The sequence below is a fragment of the Sinohyriopsis cumingii genome, chromosome 7, assembly GCF_028554795.1.
Source record: "Sinohyriopsis cumingii isolate HCF-2022 chromosome 7, ASM2855479v2, whole genome shotgun sequence".
NCBI lineage: Eukaryota > Metazoa > Mollusca > Bivalvia > Unionida > Unionidae > Sinohyriopsis > Sinohyriopsis cumingii.
The window spans coordinates 129,032,537-129,048,768 of record NC_142967.1 but is presented as its reverse complement, the minus strand read 5'-3'; the positions used below and the strand labels follow the sequence as shown (position 1 = coordinate 129,048,768).

At 33.8% G+C, this 16,232-nt stretch overlaps 1 protein-coding gene across 1 annotated transcript in view; it reads right to left on the bottom strand.

Moving 5' to 3' along the window:
* The window catches only part of LOC149796108 (neural cell adhesion molecule 2-like), an 89,700-nt gene extending 73,913 nt beyond the window's left edge, over positions 1–15,787 (bottom strand). Inside the window, exons 1-2 of the mRNA XM_089964192.1 lie at positions 15,632–15,787; positions 4,076–4,402 (exon numbers count right to left, since the gene is read on the bottom strand). Coding sequence (XP_089820318.1) covers positions 4,076–4,402; positions 15,632–15,698 — 394 coding nt within the window. The 5' untranslated portion in view covers positions 15,699–15,787. The remainder of the gene's footprint in view (positions 1–4,075; positions 4,403–15,631) is intronic.
* Between the last annotated feature and the right edge of the window lie 445 nt (positions 15,788–16,232).

Here is a 16,232-nt window from a genome sequence, read left to right as displayed (position 1 = left end):
ATGATTTAGATTTAAAAACAGCATGTGTAATCTTTGTTCAATATTTGTAATAAAAATTGTTAATATAACCAATCTTGTAGTTACGGTTATAAGAGCTAATGCTAAATCTGCTTTTGTAACGTTTGTTTTGTCCGTTCAATTAATGATTTTCCATGATTTTGAATCCTTTTTCTTTTTAGTTCTCCAAAAATTGTCTTCAAACTGTTTTACAGGGAAAGCTGTTTGCGCCATTCTAGTTTCAATAATTTATAATGGTTGTTTGTTTGGTTCTGGCATTCCTACGGATGTCCACCTCTGTACTCTTTAATTTATTTTTATCTGGCCTGGTAGAATATTACATGGACATCAGAAGTCATAATGGTGTATATTTTTGTAATCTTTTTTTGATCTGGAACTTGTATTTTTCACTTGAAACAACAAACAAGTTTAATCGGATATTCTCTTTCAGAGAAGTGGAACCATATCACCATTAAGTTATCTTTACAATAATATTGTAAGGATTTATTTATCTCAGTCTTACTTCTTCCAGCATGTACCGTATTTCATTAATAACAAGCATGTCAGTTATTTCATCTTTGTAAATATACTTTATTTGGCATGAAATACACGTATTTTTGCTTGTTGTAACATCTGCGGAACGTCCTCATCATTATTCTGCAACATTTCTAGATTTATACAATTTTATGATATGCAGGATGATCATATTATATAGCTTAAAAATATCCCCAGCCGTCATAAATATCTTGTACGCAGCGACAAAACCAATACATCCCATGTACAAAAAAATTGGATTTTACTGAAGATAAACATAGCTGTTAAGTAGTAGCAAGGAAGAAATTGAAAGAGATGGAATGTCAATCATAATAAATGAATATAGCTATTGCAAATAGTATACGAAGAGATAACCGGTACCAATTTGATTGAAAAGAAGATCTACAATGTGGACGTATGAGATCTTCTCCAAATATGAATTCATCGTTAGACGTTTTAATTACACATTGACATCCAAAATTAGCTAAATTATGTTAAACGAAAATTTGGACGGTTTACCAACTGAACTGAACTTTCAGTGCATGAGATGAAGTGGAACTAAAAATTATTTCTACCTATGTTTATCATTTACTGATTACTTTCGAAACGTTAGAATAAAACCACAACAAGAAACAAGACGAAGACGTTATGAGACTTGCTATGCCACGACTTTTGCCAGCAACGCTGCACCAGTTTGTATGGAAGAATTACACCTTTCAAGACTTATTGGATTACCAGGTACAAAAGAATTGTTTCTATAAGATGACGCGAATTCATATAATTTTGTACCTCGTGTGATGTGTGTCTAAGTGACTACTTTTCTTGGATTTCATTTGTTAGCAAGTTGTACAGTTCTGAATAGTGCTTGCAAAGATATCACCAACAAAACATCATATGTGCACGGAAAATTCCTTGTGCTGAACGTAATGATGAATACGAGTTGCGGACCATGGGCGAAGAAGAGATTCGACGTACTTTATCAATTCTACATACTAAATATGACATGTGTACAGCCAGTTGGTTGTATCAACAGATTTACGAATGGAAGGCAGTACATGAGTGAAAATGAATTGGACAGTATGCCTCGTTACAAGAGGTGGCTAACTTTGCCAAAGACATGCATGTGACCAGTAAATAAGAAGTATATGATGCAGAGTTAGTGGAAAAAAAGCTACAATCGAACGAAAAATTGAGGAATGGAATCGCTCCTCATTTGGCCAAACATTGGGATGTTTTATTAGTATTGTCCAAATACAATGTCCCGATGACAAAACAAATCATTTAGAAAGCACCAAAAGAAACCATCGATTCTATGTGAGAATGTTGCTTGTACGTTTCGAAAGTAATATAGACTTTAACATTTGACCTTTGACCTGCACAACAACTATCGATTCTACAAATATCATTGATATGGAAGGAAGGAATATACTGATTGTGTATTGCGAAGTCGCAGAGTAAAATGTCAAGGGAAACACAGCCACTTCGTTGCGCAGAGTGATTACTTTCATAGGAAATCTTGTCATAGATGCTTACAATGATTGAAAAAACCAGTATGCTAACTGATATTTTGTTCATCGTTATTTCCTGTCAGGAAATCATAGTTTGAATGTGTTGATATTCGTATAAAACGAAACCTTGGACACAATATTGTTTCTTCAAACGAGAAGTACTGCGAAGCAATAATTTTGAAAAAGATTTTCCAGTGCATTGTAACATATGTATTCTGTATAACAAGGAATCGCTAGGAGATATGTTAAAGTCAGCTCTTCATACGGCAGCACCCATCATGGAACCGATGGTGACTCTTGTTAAAAGATGCAGCTTTTGACGCAAGGAGCAGAATTTCCCCAAAACATAATTATCGATAAACCAAGTCCCAACGAAGTTTTCATGAAAGCAGCAAAAAATGTATTGATTCAGACTGGACAAAAATCTCTTTGGGCTCCTGTAATTTTGCCTCGTGCTTCTGGCTCATGGATCACTTTCTCCTCTACCAGAAAGAACCATGCAAAAAGGAACGTCGAAAACCTTCAGACCTCAGAGACATGTACAATAAAAGAACGAAAAAGTTCAGCATTCACAAAATTATACATTTTGGATTACTTACTAAACAAGTATTGATACACAAAGATGTTTGTTCTCGTTCAAGGTCAGAACTAAATCTGCTATTCCACCAACAATGCTATTTCTGACCACCTGATGACATACTGAATTTGAAATCAAAGGACATCAGAAGTTTACATCGATCTGAATAATAGTTACTTTTACCTGAAAACTGAAGTACTCAAAGTGGACAACATCAATCCAGGGTAAGATGCCAGAGAACATTCTCATCAACAATTTCATGATTTATTCCTTTAGCGAAGTGGATTTTTACCTGAATAGCAAACAAGGAAGTAACTGCATGTGTACTCACAATCAACGAGCATACCTGGAAAAGATTCAGAACTAAAGAAAAGAAGTCAAGAACACACACGCACACGATGATCCTTACAATGATGGATCTAACAACCGAGAAAAGAACATCAACAAGAACTTACTTTATAAATGCATCTGTATATATGTATACAAGATAAGCATATGTTGAATGGTGTAAATGTACGCCAGAGACTAAATTAATGTAGAACCGTATTCCACGTGCCGGGTAGTGCAAACAAGTACAAACAAATATCGAAACGAAATAATTTCACGTGTGATGTGTCATGTGTGGAACTCTTAAATAAGTGGGAAATACATTAGTCAAACATATTGACAGCCAAATGTTTTCTATGTCAAATGGAAGTCAAACCCTTCACCATCGAATCTCGGCTGGACTTCAATCCAAGATCGTAAATCATGTTTTCCAAAGTCAGCTACCATAAGGTTTGCCCATCAGCATCATCAGAGTTGCAACACTTCAAAATATCCCAAAAGAGATACACAACATGGCCAGACGTTCTGAACCAGACCCCTTCAACCTCACTTTGGCCAAAAATGGTATTTGAGATATCACATGACACTCTATGACGCCAAGTGATGGTTAGATATCAACAGCAGCTCAAGCATTTCGGACGAAGAACATGCAGGAGGATATGTTTTGTTGGGTTTTCATTTTTCTCCAGACTAAGAGAGAGAAGGGGTCTTTATATCCGTACAGTACTTTAAGTGTAGAATTATAAAGGCTTTTCTCAAAGACCCAAGGCTTCTAAACTTGATATTGTTAAGTTCATCTGAAATGTCTCCCAGTGCGCTGCGTTTATTGCTATGTGACATCTCCATTGACAACTATGTATAGATAGGTATTGATTTTATGATGTCGACAGTAGAGAATGTATTGTGATGAGTGTCAACAAAACTGGTACCAATATTTTTCAATCTTTTTCGTCGGTTCAAATTAATTCTTGATGTAAACATATTATACACTCTTTGCTTAATCTAACGTAAGCAATGAACATTTGGAAAGACTTTCTTGATTCATTTTTAAAATAACTGATCTTAAAACTATGTTGGAGACGAATCTAGCAATTTTCGCATTTATTAAATATATAAGAGAAGATTAACCTACCGTAAACCTCTATGTCCTTCGTGTCTTTTTCAGTATCATTCTCCAGAAATGTCTGTACACATTTCCATTTTCCTGTATCCCTTGTCGTGTCCAAGCTGTCGATATAAGCGTAAGCTCCACTAATGTTGGCTGTGAATCTGTAACTGCCTGGATTTCTGTCACACACTCCACCGAACTTGGGATAACATCTGGAAAGCTCTATACCACTTGGGCTATACCAGTAAATAATACCACTGTTAAATAAGCTGGTTGTCAAACATGATAGGATCAGATTTTTCCCTCTTACTGGACGAGATTTGTCACTTTCAAGCCTTAAGCTAAGCACTTCTGCAAAAGAGAAGAGAAAGCTTTTGTTTTGGGACATAACACACGTTGTTTTCATTCAGCTTAGAAACAAATATCAAGGATGCATTGTGCAGTTTCTTTATTCTTTTTAGGTATATTAATTTGCAGTATAAAGGTGAATGGTCCTAACAAGAATGCATTAGAGTTAAAATAATCTGAAACGCCCACTGAGCTTGGCCAAACGTCTGCAATCTTATCCAGAAATAATTTATAATTTAAAGTTCTACAGATCATGAATAATGATATAATTTATTCCAAATCTGCGTTTGGTATTTTTTCCGTATGTAGAAGCCTTACCCAGAAGGTGCAGCAGATATATATCAGCTTCGTGCTTGAACATAAAAGCAAAGAGCCATCCAGAGGGCACCCACGCACTCCTTTCGTCACTGGACTTTTTCAACATATGGATTAAACATAACCTGTCTGTGATATTACTATACTTATGAAGGATAATAGGCGCTAACAAGTGTCAGTGTTTCTTTGCTCGGAGAGGATGCTTCCTTCCTCTGTTTCCCACTTGGTAGCCATCGCTAGAGTCACAAACTTCTTCACACGGAGAAGACGGCCAGAAGACAATCTGCTGTTGCATTTCATCAGCTGGCGATAGTTTGGCCGATGTTTTAGAGACAGTTCAAACCGAGTGGATACACATGAAGATAACACAAGTGGACAACATTAGAAATCTAATAGTTCCTCTGGCACTTGCCACCCATTTCAGATATTTCTGCACCTGGATCAAAGCCTAAATAGGTTGTTTTATGGTCAGACTACCCATCAAAAGTTCATATGTACAGTTATTTTCTAGAAGACCTACTAGAGAAGTGCAAACCTAAATGCAAAGTCATGGCCGAACATCACACCCGAAACGAGGTGTTGCTAGAAGGCAAGAACACTATGCACTGAAAACTGGCATAAGCAGATCAATGTTCAATTCACTATGAACCATTACCTTAAAGTGCTGATCACCAAGATAACTAGCCCTTCTTAATCTAGACCAGAGCATAGCATAAAAGGCACAGCACCACAAGGTCGCATAGCAGTTAGGTAGCAGTTAGTACATTACTACATTCAAGACTACAAGGACAGTAATGACTTCAGCGCTGGATCTTATTTTGAACACCATTGGAATTTAATTAGAACTTTGCTTATTAGGACTGGTGATATAACTTTTTGGAATATGTGGGATTTAATTAGCAATACTGAAATATCTTTTAAAATTTCCAAATTGTATTCTATGGAAATAAATTATTTATCGAATTGTACAAAACGTGTTCGTTTTTGCTTCTTTCTATTACTTAGTTTAAGACAATGGAGTCCTAATAGGAGTCTGCTTCTACTGTACCATACCATCGCTATGACTTTAAACGACTGCAAAGAGGAACACTTACTCGATTAAATATTTGTGTCACTGATAGACAACACCATACCCTTGATTGAAATATAATACCAATCACCACAATCCTTGAACAGAGAACAGTGAGCATTTACGGCTTAGGTAACGTGATAAAACAAAATAGGCCGCACAGCTGTAATGACAGCTGAGACTACTGGGACAGTTGGACAAACTACAAAACTATTATAAAAAGTCATATGTTGACACCCTAGTGAAGCAGACAAGGTCTAACGTCACTATGATCAGAGTGATCACAGCGGTTTTAAACAAATTACGAATTGAATCGCCTTACAGTGCGAATGTAATTATCACAGCATCTGCAGGTTTCGTCATTGATAAAAACAAGTGTGACACAATAAGCAGTTGATCTTCGCAAAACTATCCAGGTAATGCCTTGAAACCTAGATGTAGGTAGACACTTTATCAACCATGTTCTATGTCCCGCACACAGTCTAATTTTGATCGACTTGTCAAGCCGACGCTTGGCCCATAAACAATAACGTGATGAGTTTGTTGGACTTGAAAAATAGCTAATGGCGTATGTCATTGAGATGAGCATTGTCCCAATGGTCTACACATGAAGACTGCTATCTATAAACACGTACAGAAATTATTCAACACTATTCGCCTGACTAGTAGCTGCCGGATAAATGGTGGGAGATTAAATCAACTTGTGAAATCTACCTTGACACTGATTATCAATGTATACTAATTGGTAGGAATCATAACGGTTATCTTTTGTTCAGAGTTCTTGTCCACCCTGAAGAAGAAAAAAAAATAACATTCGAATATACAAAATAGCAAAGAGACCTTTCATATACAGATTTTCTTACCAATTCCACTATTGATTTTTGGATTGTTCCCTAGGTATTGCTAGCGACTAATTTAAAAAAAGGAAAATCTTGAATTCTGTGGATCCAGGTATCCCAATGGCTGCGAGTTCTTGAATTCCAGAGGCTAATATGTACCAAGTGCAACCTGTCCTTCCTGCTACGAGCACGAAGAAATCAGGGAGCTCAAGTACCGAATCGAGCAAGAACTGCATCCGATTGCCGCTCTATACAATAGCGTTTTAATTTTCATCAGATCAGTTGGATTTCAAAAGGATTAATTCTTTTTCTCTGGAAATATTTTGAGGAGTGCTTACAAAGAAATTTTGGAAAGACATTGCTTACAAAATTAATTTGGATTTCCAACACCGGAGTGTCATTATTTGTATTTCTACAAGGAACTGTAAAAGACAACACATTACAGACTACAGCATACGTCATCGTCATACATCTTGGATTTTCCATCAGGATACGAACTTGAAATTATTAGAACATTTATTACACACACTTTTGCAATTTAATTCGTGGATTATTCTTGGATTATTTTTGGATTTGATTCTTGAAACCGTAAGTTCATATTATTTTTATTTTTACAGAATTTTTCCAGGGAAATAAATTATTTGTTAAAGTTTTAAAAACTTGTTGTTTTCACTCTTACTGTGTTACTGTTTATTCGAGTCTAAACACGTAACAAAAGGTTAATCGATTCGGAGGTTTTCTGTACATTCCTGTACGCAAGGGCTCAGTGATATATAGCTATATTTTGTGTTGTCACGCGCTTAATGTCATAAAGCACACAAGTTTACTAAAAGTCTCGTTGTTTGAAAGGATATAGAATTATGGACGGACAGTCGAACAATAATATGATTACCTTAATTTCTATTCTAATAAACAGGAATCAACTGATTTCATAACTGCTGCATGTTTACCTTAGGAAAATAAAAACGGTATAACAATCACTACAGTTCGTGCCCATGTGCATACAAATATTAAGCCCAATCTAAAACTAAATCTCAAGTATTAACAAAATCTAATATAATGTTCATCTTAGATTTAATTTGATTCGTCCATCCGCATATAAATGCAGCCCTACTTTTTTCTGATTTAGATTGATATTGGACATTTTAGGTACCGCTATAGCTGATTATCAAAATCTCAACTTTGAGTCTCACATTTTTATTTAAGATCATTCGAAAATGCTAAATCAAAATTATTTTTAACCTTAAAATCTGATCCTATACTCAAACACAGAGATAAGTTCCAGATTTTGCATACACAAAACTGTCAAATAAATCGTTTATGCAACACAATAATGTCAAACACGCCACGTGCTGTCCACATTTAAAAAGATCAATTGATACATGGTGGAGGATAGTTTTCTAGAAAATGCAGAACTCACAAGCAAATTGCGTTATATCCTTGATTCCTTACAATTTTGAATCCAAAAAGTTAAAAATGTGATGAAATGCTAGATTAAAGATCAAATGTTATGTTTGTTTTACATTAACTTTATGGGTAGGAAATATTCCAATGCACGATGTTTCATACTGGTTTTGATTCATTATGTTTTCAAAATTTGTTCTTGAGGAAATGGCCTTTATGGTACCCAGTGAAATGCTCAGGTCAATATAATCCCCTCTCCTCGTCCCCCAGGACTGGGTAATAGCAAGGCTTATTTTTCACATGAGACAAATAGCTGATTTAATGACGACGTTGGACTGCAGAGCAACATGCAAATTTGATGACCATGCATTTATGTATAACCACATTAAATTTAGTAAATCCAAAATATAAAATCCTGGCATCTATTTTGGCTCAAGTGTAAACAGAAATGCATCAAGCGTTTTGGATGTTGGGGTGGGGGAGATGGTAAGAGAATGGAGCAGTTTTTACATTGATTAACAAAACATCTCTACCACTGTGTTCTTTGCACATGGCGTAAATGAAATATAAATAGAAGGTGGTACATTTAAATCATGTTTTCGGTTAGACAGGCAAGTTTATTATTTCTAATCTTTTATGTTTTGCGCACGTACAGCTACAAACCGAACCATGTATACCATATTATACCCTCCTGAAACCAAAAGAAAATATGTGAAACGTATTTAGCATTTCAATCAAACCATTTCATTGCCGCTAGCCTTCAGGTCACCAACAGTGTAAATAGTAAAAGCAATGCAACAATAATACTAATCAATCAAACATGAAGGTTTTATTTGCGGACTACAGACTGTCTGTAATTATATAAAGCACAGGGAATATAGTATGCATATGTGCAATTTTGAAGAAGGTGTCTCACTGAGCAGATCAATTTATATGCTTGTAGGTATATGATATTCATGTAGCAATGACTAATGCATGTTTAACCATCCTAAAACGTTTTATTGGCAGGTAACAGTTCATTATATTTTACTAAAAATTAGAAGTATTATTTGCAATATGCTCATATTTGGTTGAAGCTTGATGGAATATATAATTTCACAGGTAATCCAGAGTTTTTCTGCTATACACATAATTGGCTTTTCTTGGTGAACACGTGGTTCGCTGCTTTCTACGCAAATGTCATGTATGTCAATTTCTCATCCAAGTCATACATTAGGCAAAATTTAAAAGAATGTACGAATAAAAAGGGTATATGTAATAAAAACAAAAAGCCTAAGTATTATATATCCGAGTCGGGCGAAAGATCTCGCTTGATAAGACGTATATATATATATATATATATATATATATATATATATATATATATATATATATATATATATATATATATATATATATTGACAACATCACGGAGTGATTCGGTTAGGTTATATGTACAAAGTGTAGAGAAGATGGAATTCAAACAATATATATATATATATATATATATATATATATATATATATATATATATATATATATATATATATATATATATATATTGACAACATCACGGAGTGATTCGGTTAGGTTATATGTACAAAGTGTAGAGAAGATGGAATTCAAACAATTATTTACTAAGGGTTTGGGGCTGTCATTTGTAGGAAAATTATCCAGAGCTGCCGTCACTTATACTACTGAATATGGTAAGCACTGGGATTGCGTGGTTTCCAAACGTTTTGGAAAGATATTTAAAGTTTCAGCAACAAATAATCTGTATTTTCTTCCTTGTCAATTTTTATTAGTATCGGACTCTCTTGAGGTATGTTCACTTAAAGTTACTGAAATGAATGATTCATATTTGCATGAGTGTTTTCAATTAATCTGCAAAAATAGATGAGGAACTAAATTATATGGTTTATTTATATTACCGATTTTGTGTTACACGATGTATTGGCATTCACATTTGTTATTCTTTTCGTGTATATGCAATCATTATATGTACGATACTCTATGTCTATGGCTTTTATAAGTAGGATCTTTATTTGAATATATTATGCCTAATTCATACAAGAAATCGTAGGACTCAATATGAAGAGTCATATGGAAAAATATGTGCATTACTCTTAACATTTATTTATTTCGATATTTTGTCTAAATTATATTTTGGAAGGGAGTGGGCCTGTAACATGTTGTCTCCATAAACAATTGAACCAAAAAGGTCAGATTGTAAAATATTCCGATTGCTATAATAATATAAACAATCGGGTCAGAAAGTGCCATGCAGTAATAAACATTCAAGATCTACAAAGAGCAAATGCATATGGCGTGCAAAAGAACGAAACCCATACCAAATTTAATAGTATAGCTAATTAATATTCTGACTCTCGCACCCTCCAGTCCTCCAAGTTTTGAAAACAAAAGGTTGTGATCAGTGGAGACAGTTATTCCTATTTTAACATCTGTCTAGGGGAATTATTCCTTTAGCTGTGCCCATGTCCTATCTGAGAGGAAATGTTGATTTAATTACTAATTGGAATTAGAAAGTACGTCAGCCCATTCAATACTTGGAATTCATTCGGACCACGACTGAAATTCATCTGAAACTCTATAATCTGGACTTGTAATATAACTTTTATGATTATTTGGGATATATTTCAAAATACTGCACGTTCCTTTTAAATTTTAACTTTGCATTTTAGGGAAATAATTTATTTGTTGAATTTAATTAAATTTGTAGAATTCGCTGTATTTTTTTAATAGATTTATTGGTTTCGCTAGTTTCTGTTACTTAGCTTGAGACCATGGACACGTCACATACTAAAATTTGATTTAAAAAGAGAATGAGAGGGAAACAACTCAGGAAAATATGTGAAAGGCTTGTAAAGTCTACAGCTACTAAACTTTCCAAACCATTCCCAAATATAATAATTTATATTGTAACAAAATTATTTTATTTAAACGGAAATTTTATAAAATAACATTAAAGATGACGACATCAGACTGAATTAGATAGTTCACAAAAGTATTTTCATTAAAGCAAAGTGTGCCTGTTTGCTCCGAATATTTTGTTTGATATGGAGATTTAAAAGTCTAGCAGAAAATAAATAGTCTAAAACAAGGAAAAATGATTTGGTACATAGCTTGGCGTACGTGTTGTATCGATTGATAAAGATTATCTCTGAAGAAGAATATGTACAAGATATTATGTCATTGATGAGTAATGGTGTCTCTAACCGCACTTAATACAATAGCTATCATTGCATAAATCTATTTATATCGAACAATTACTAATTATATCGACAATTGGTGTTGTTGTAGGGTTTAACGCCATTCTTCAGAACACGATAGGCTATACATGGCGGCCAGTATTAATGGTGGAGGAAGAACCCGGGAAAACCCAGGAAAGAACCACCGATCCACAATAAGCTACTGGCGCTTTAGACCACTCGGTCACTCTGGGCCCATATATCGACAGTAGTTTAGACCAAGTTGTTCAAGATTGCTTCAGAAACAACGCGCATTAAAGGCACGATCATGTCTAGGGTAATGTGTGCATATACAATTTCCTTAATGATAAAGTTATCTATCTTCATTCATTCAACTTGTTCTTCTTTTATGTAGACGTTAAAATATTAAAGACTATGTAAAACAAGATGCTCAAAATCGCAGTACGTAAAAGAAATTAATCAAGGTAAGGTAGTACAAAATAGTATATGATAGGTATAACTGATTTTGATATGTTGTTCACTTGGTCAAGAATAAAAACTGTTTCTGTTTTCAAACCTGATGAATAGTAAAGCAGGTTGTTAATAACTATGTACGTCAACTCAAATAAAGAACACAATCTGGTCCCTAGTACCCACTTCTCTGAAAGAAACTATGAGTCTATAACACTTTATCTGACATGTTTTAGCAGAACTTTAATAACTGTTTTAGGAAAATAAATAACAAGGTTTCGAATGCAACAAAAAAAACATCGGCACAGCATGCTTTTGAAAAAGATATTGAAGTTTACAAGTCGTTCGCCATCAATAGTTAATACCGAAAAAGCTGCTGAACTAATAGTTTTTTCTAGCCGGTAGGAAATCGACCACCTGACAGTAAATGGACTTTTATATGACCTATGTTTATAGTTAGATGAACGAGGGAAAATGTATTCATTCAAGAAAAACATCAGGCGCACAATATTAGGGAAATTAACAATTATTTAATCACTGTTATAAACTAAAGGTATAAGACAAATGCAAAATACTAAAGCATTGTATTGATTAGAGTCAGGTACGAAAACAGTTACAACAAATATATGCTGTTATGCTGTTAATGCATTGGGAATAACTCTACTATAGAATTTCAGCGAACGTGGTTCAGAACTATCGGAATGGTTTCAAAAGCTTTTAACTATAAGATAATTTGAAACAAATATTTAACACAGGGTGAAATTGTAGCATGTGTCATAAGCAAGTTGAACAGTATATATGACATGATAATAAGCGCGATAATTAAAACGAAATCAAATGTCAAGATTTTGATTACAATAAGATTAGGAACACAGTCAAGAAAATTAAATTAGCGCAGAAGCAAAAGAGAACAATATGTCTGACAAATATCTCTGAGACATCTGGAGGAAAATAGGACAAAAGCAACAAATGAAAGCGGTTGCATACAGATGATGTTTTGCGTAAAAGAATATAGAGAGGCATCCTGGTCATTCGACAAGCTAGACTGAGATGCAAATTTAGCAGAGTTCACGTTATTACTGTAACATTATTCTCGCGTACATCGAGCAATATAAATCTTTTTCCGTGCAAAATAAATAGCGCAGATTAAGTACAGAATGAATGGATATATATATATATATATATATATATATATATATATATATATATATATATATATATATATATATATATATATATATATATTGAGCGTCCGAGTGACATTTGCTTTCCTTTTAACACTGATGCAGAAGAAGAAGAAAATATAATACACTATGTCAAACAGTGCCCTGCATATCGACAGTAACCACATTATCAATCTAACACATCCAGTACAGAATTATATGCAACAGAAATAAAGTATAATAGAGATTATATACTCAAATATGTAAATATGTAGGCAAAATTCGAACATCAAATATTTTGTAGAATTATAACCCATTAAAAGCAAATTTTTGAGGTTCTTGTTTTTCAGTTTTACCATAATCTATTAGTGTGAATTTTGTAAATGATATGTCGATTTTGCTCTTTTTGTTTATTTCTTAACGACGCATCATTACCTAAACTGGGTACAATGTAATTGTGTGATCGATCAAGGCTGGAGTGTTGCTTACAGACATCACTAAACTCGTCAAACCTCACACAACAATAAATTAAACTTTTCATGTAATAGTACCAAAGGTCACCAGGCATATTCAGGTTGAAATGGACGATGCTATTCTATACCACATTTGTATATTCAGGTTGAAATGGACGATGCTATTCTATACCACATTTGTATGTTCAGGTTGAAATGGACGATACTATTCTATACCACATTTATGTGTTCAGGTTGAAATGGACGATACTATTCTATACCACATTTGTATATTCAGGTTGAAATGGACGATACTATTCTATACCACATTTGTGTGTTCAGGTTGAAATGGACGATACTATTCTATACCACATTTGTATATTCAGGTTGAAATGGACGATGCTACTCTATACCACATTTGTATGTTCAGGTTGAAATGGACGATACTATTCTATACCACATTTGTGTCTTCAGGTTGAAATGGACGATACTATTCTATACCACATTTGTGTGTTCCGGTTGAAATGGACGATACTATTCTATACCACATTTGTGTGTTCCGGTTGAAATGGACGATACTATTCTATGCCACATTTGTGTGTTCAGGTTGAAATGGACGATACTATTCTATGCCACATTTGTGTGTTCAGGTTGAAATGGACGATACTATTCTATGCCACATTTGTGTGTTCAGGTTGAAATGGACGATACTATTCTATGCCACATTTGTATGATCAGATTGAAATGGATGATTCTATTCTAAACCACATTTGTATACATTACATGTCTAAAATTCAAATTGCACTTATATTAATTGCCTGTGCACAAACCTTTCGTTTAATTACAAATATGGCATGAATTTGTTGAGATCAAATAAATATCATCTTTTTCTGCAAATATCATTTCTTTCATACCTTTTATTTCATTATAAATGTGTTTTGCAGTACTTCCCAATCATTCGTTTAAAAACCAAATATATTATTGACCGCTGCAAACAATTGGACAGCAACATTTATGAATTGAATTTTATATGTTTATAGTGTTTGTGATGAACGAAAAGTAACTTAAATATGTTTTTGTAATTACGTGTTTTATGTATATATAAAAAACAGATACCACTAGGAATTTAAATCTCCTTGTATCACTTAAGACAGAATAATACTGTCAGTTAGTCTTTATAATACCAATGAAACGTCTGGAATGCCGCCTTCCCCTAATACCTTACGAATCGTGCGATGCCTGATAAATAACATGGCACTTATTGATTTTGTTGGTCTATAGATCATTGTCAATTTTCGGAATTGTTAATTTTTTCAGTTTCTTTTAGATTATTTTTGTGCTCAATCTATAATTAAGAGATTTAAACGTGGTATCTGAATTCGAACAAATTTTGTGTAGTAATGAAATATAAGTAGTCCAGGAATTGATAGGGATATTTTGAGCAACTAGGAGACGGGAATGTGATAATGTCTATTTTGACAAATTTCACAATGCGTTTTAAACCACGTCTAATAGATTGCAATATTTCAATCTCAGGTGTTATTGTACCACTGGAGTATGATTTATAAATTTACAAATGATTTCAGGATGTTCGCATACCCCTGCACCAGATGGCAATAAGTTCATATATTTAAGTTGCGTTCATCTCGTTATTAAGCATTTAACATTCTAAATAATAGATCTATATACAGGCTAGCGTTATATACAGTTCATCGCTATAGTAGTTTTTGAAAGCTATATATTATATATTTTCACTGTGTAATAATTTCACAAGTCGTTGAGTATTTAATTTTTCAAAAATCTAGTAGGCTCTGATATTCCTCTACCTCCTCTCATCTCACATAATACATGAACATACATGTCGATAAATGTTTGTGTGTATGCATGGCTGAACGTAGGATATTATAGCGACCAATTTAATATAGCATGCAACAAACTTGTATCAAGATCAACGTTCTAAACATTGTCTTTATACGTCATACAATGTCTGATATAACACCTATGATCTCTTTGATTAGAATTTCTCCTCAAAGTCTTGATCTTTCTATGTTGAACGAAAACATTGATTGTATGTTGTTCCAATATTCAACACATGGAAAAACTAATGACATCTGACTAATGCAATATATACTACTTTGTACATTGTACTAACTGTCATCTTTTTCCTTCTATGCTTTCAATACTGCAAAGTCATGGATTTTACCTAATTAAAACTGAATGAAAATTCAAGCTATCGGACAAATTTGAGCCTTGACTTGGTTTCTTAGTAGTCTATTACACGCTGCAGCTGTAGAAATGTAAAACAAATACATAATATCTGGAAGAACTTACCATGAATACACGAAAACGACACCAGAAAGACGAGTAACTGTAAGACGTTTTGATTCATGATAAACATTCCAGCAATTCACTAAAGGCAAACTGTGTCATCCGAGGAAATGTTTAACGCCCTTTTGTTTACTATTAGCTGTGTCATAGTTTATCACATTTCCGTGTTTCTCATGCAGCATTCGTAGCGTCCGTCTTCTCGAGCTTCTTCAAGCCGTTTAAAGTTTCAGATTATTTTGGGGCATATTTATCTGCGTCATGCTCACGTTGTAAAGAAAGTTTCCCCTCGGTCATTGGGAAAGGTATTAGTCAATATTAACTGGAAAGGAAAACTATACGACTGTTAAGTTGGAAGACTATATAAAGCAAGTCTATCCTGTTGAGTAATATGATAGCATAGGGTATGACAGATGTTTAAGATAAAATTTGATCATTATCACATAAATGATTAATTAAGATGTTTCTGTAGTTCACAGTGAACGGAAAGAAAACTACACAATATGTCAGATACAAAAGTTTATACTTAAGGGTGACCGCAGATGATCCATCCCATAATATAACAGAGATAATTCTTATAAATACTTTTGAATGTAAAACCAAAATA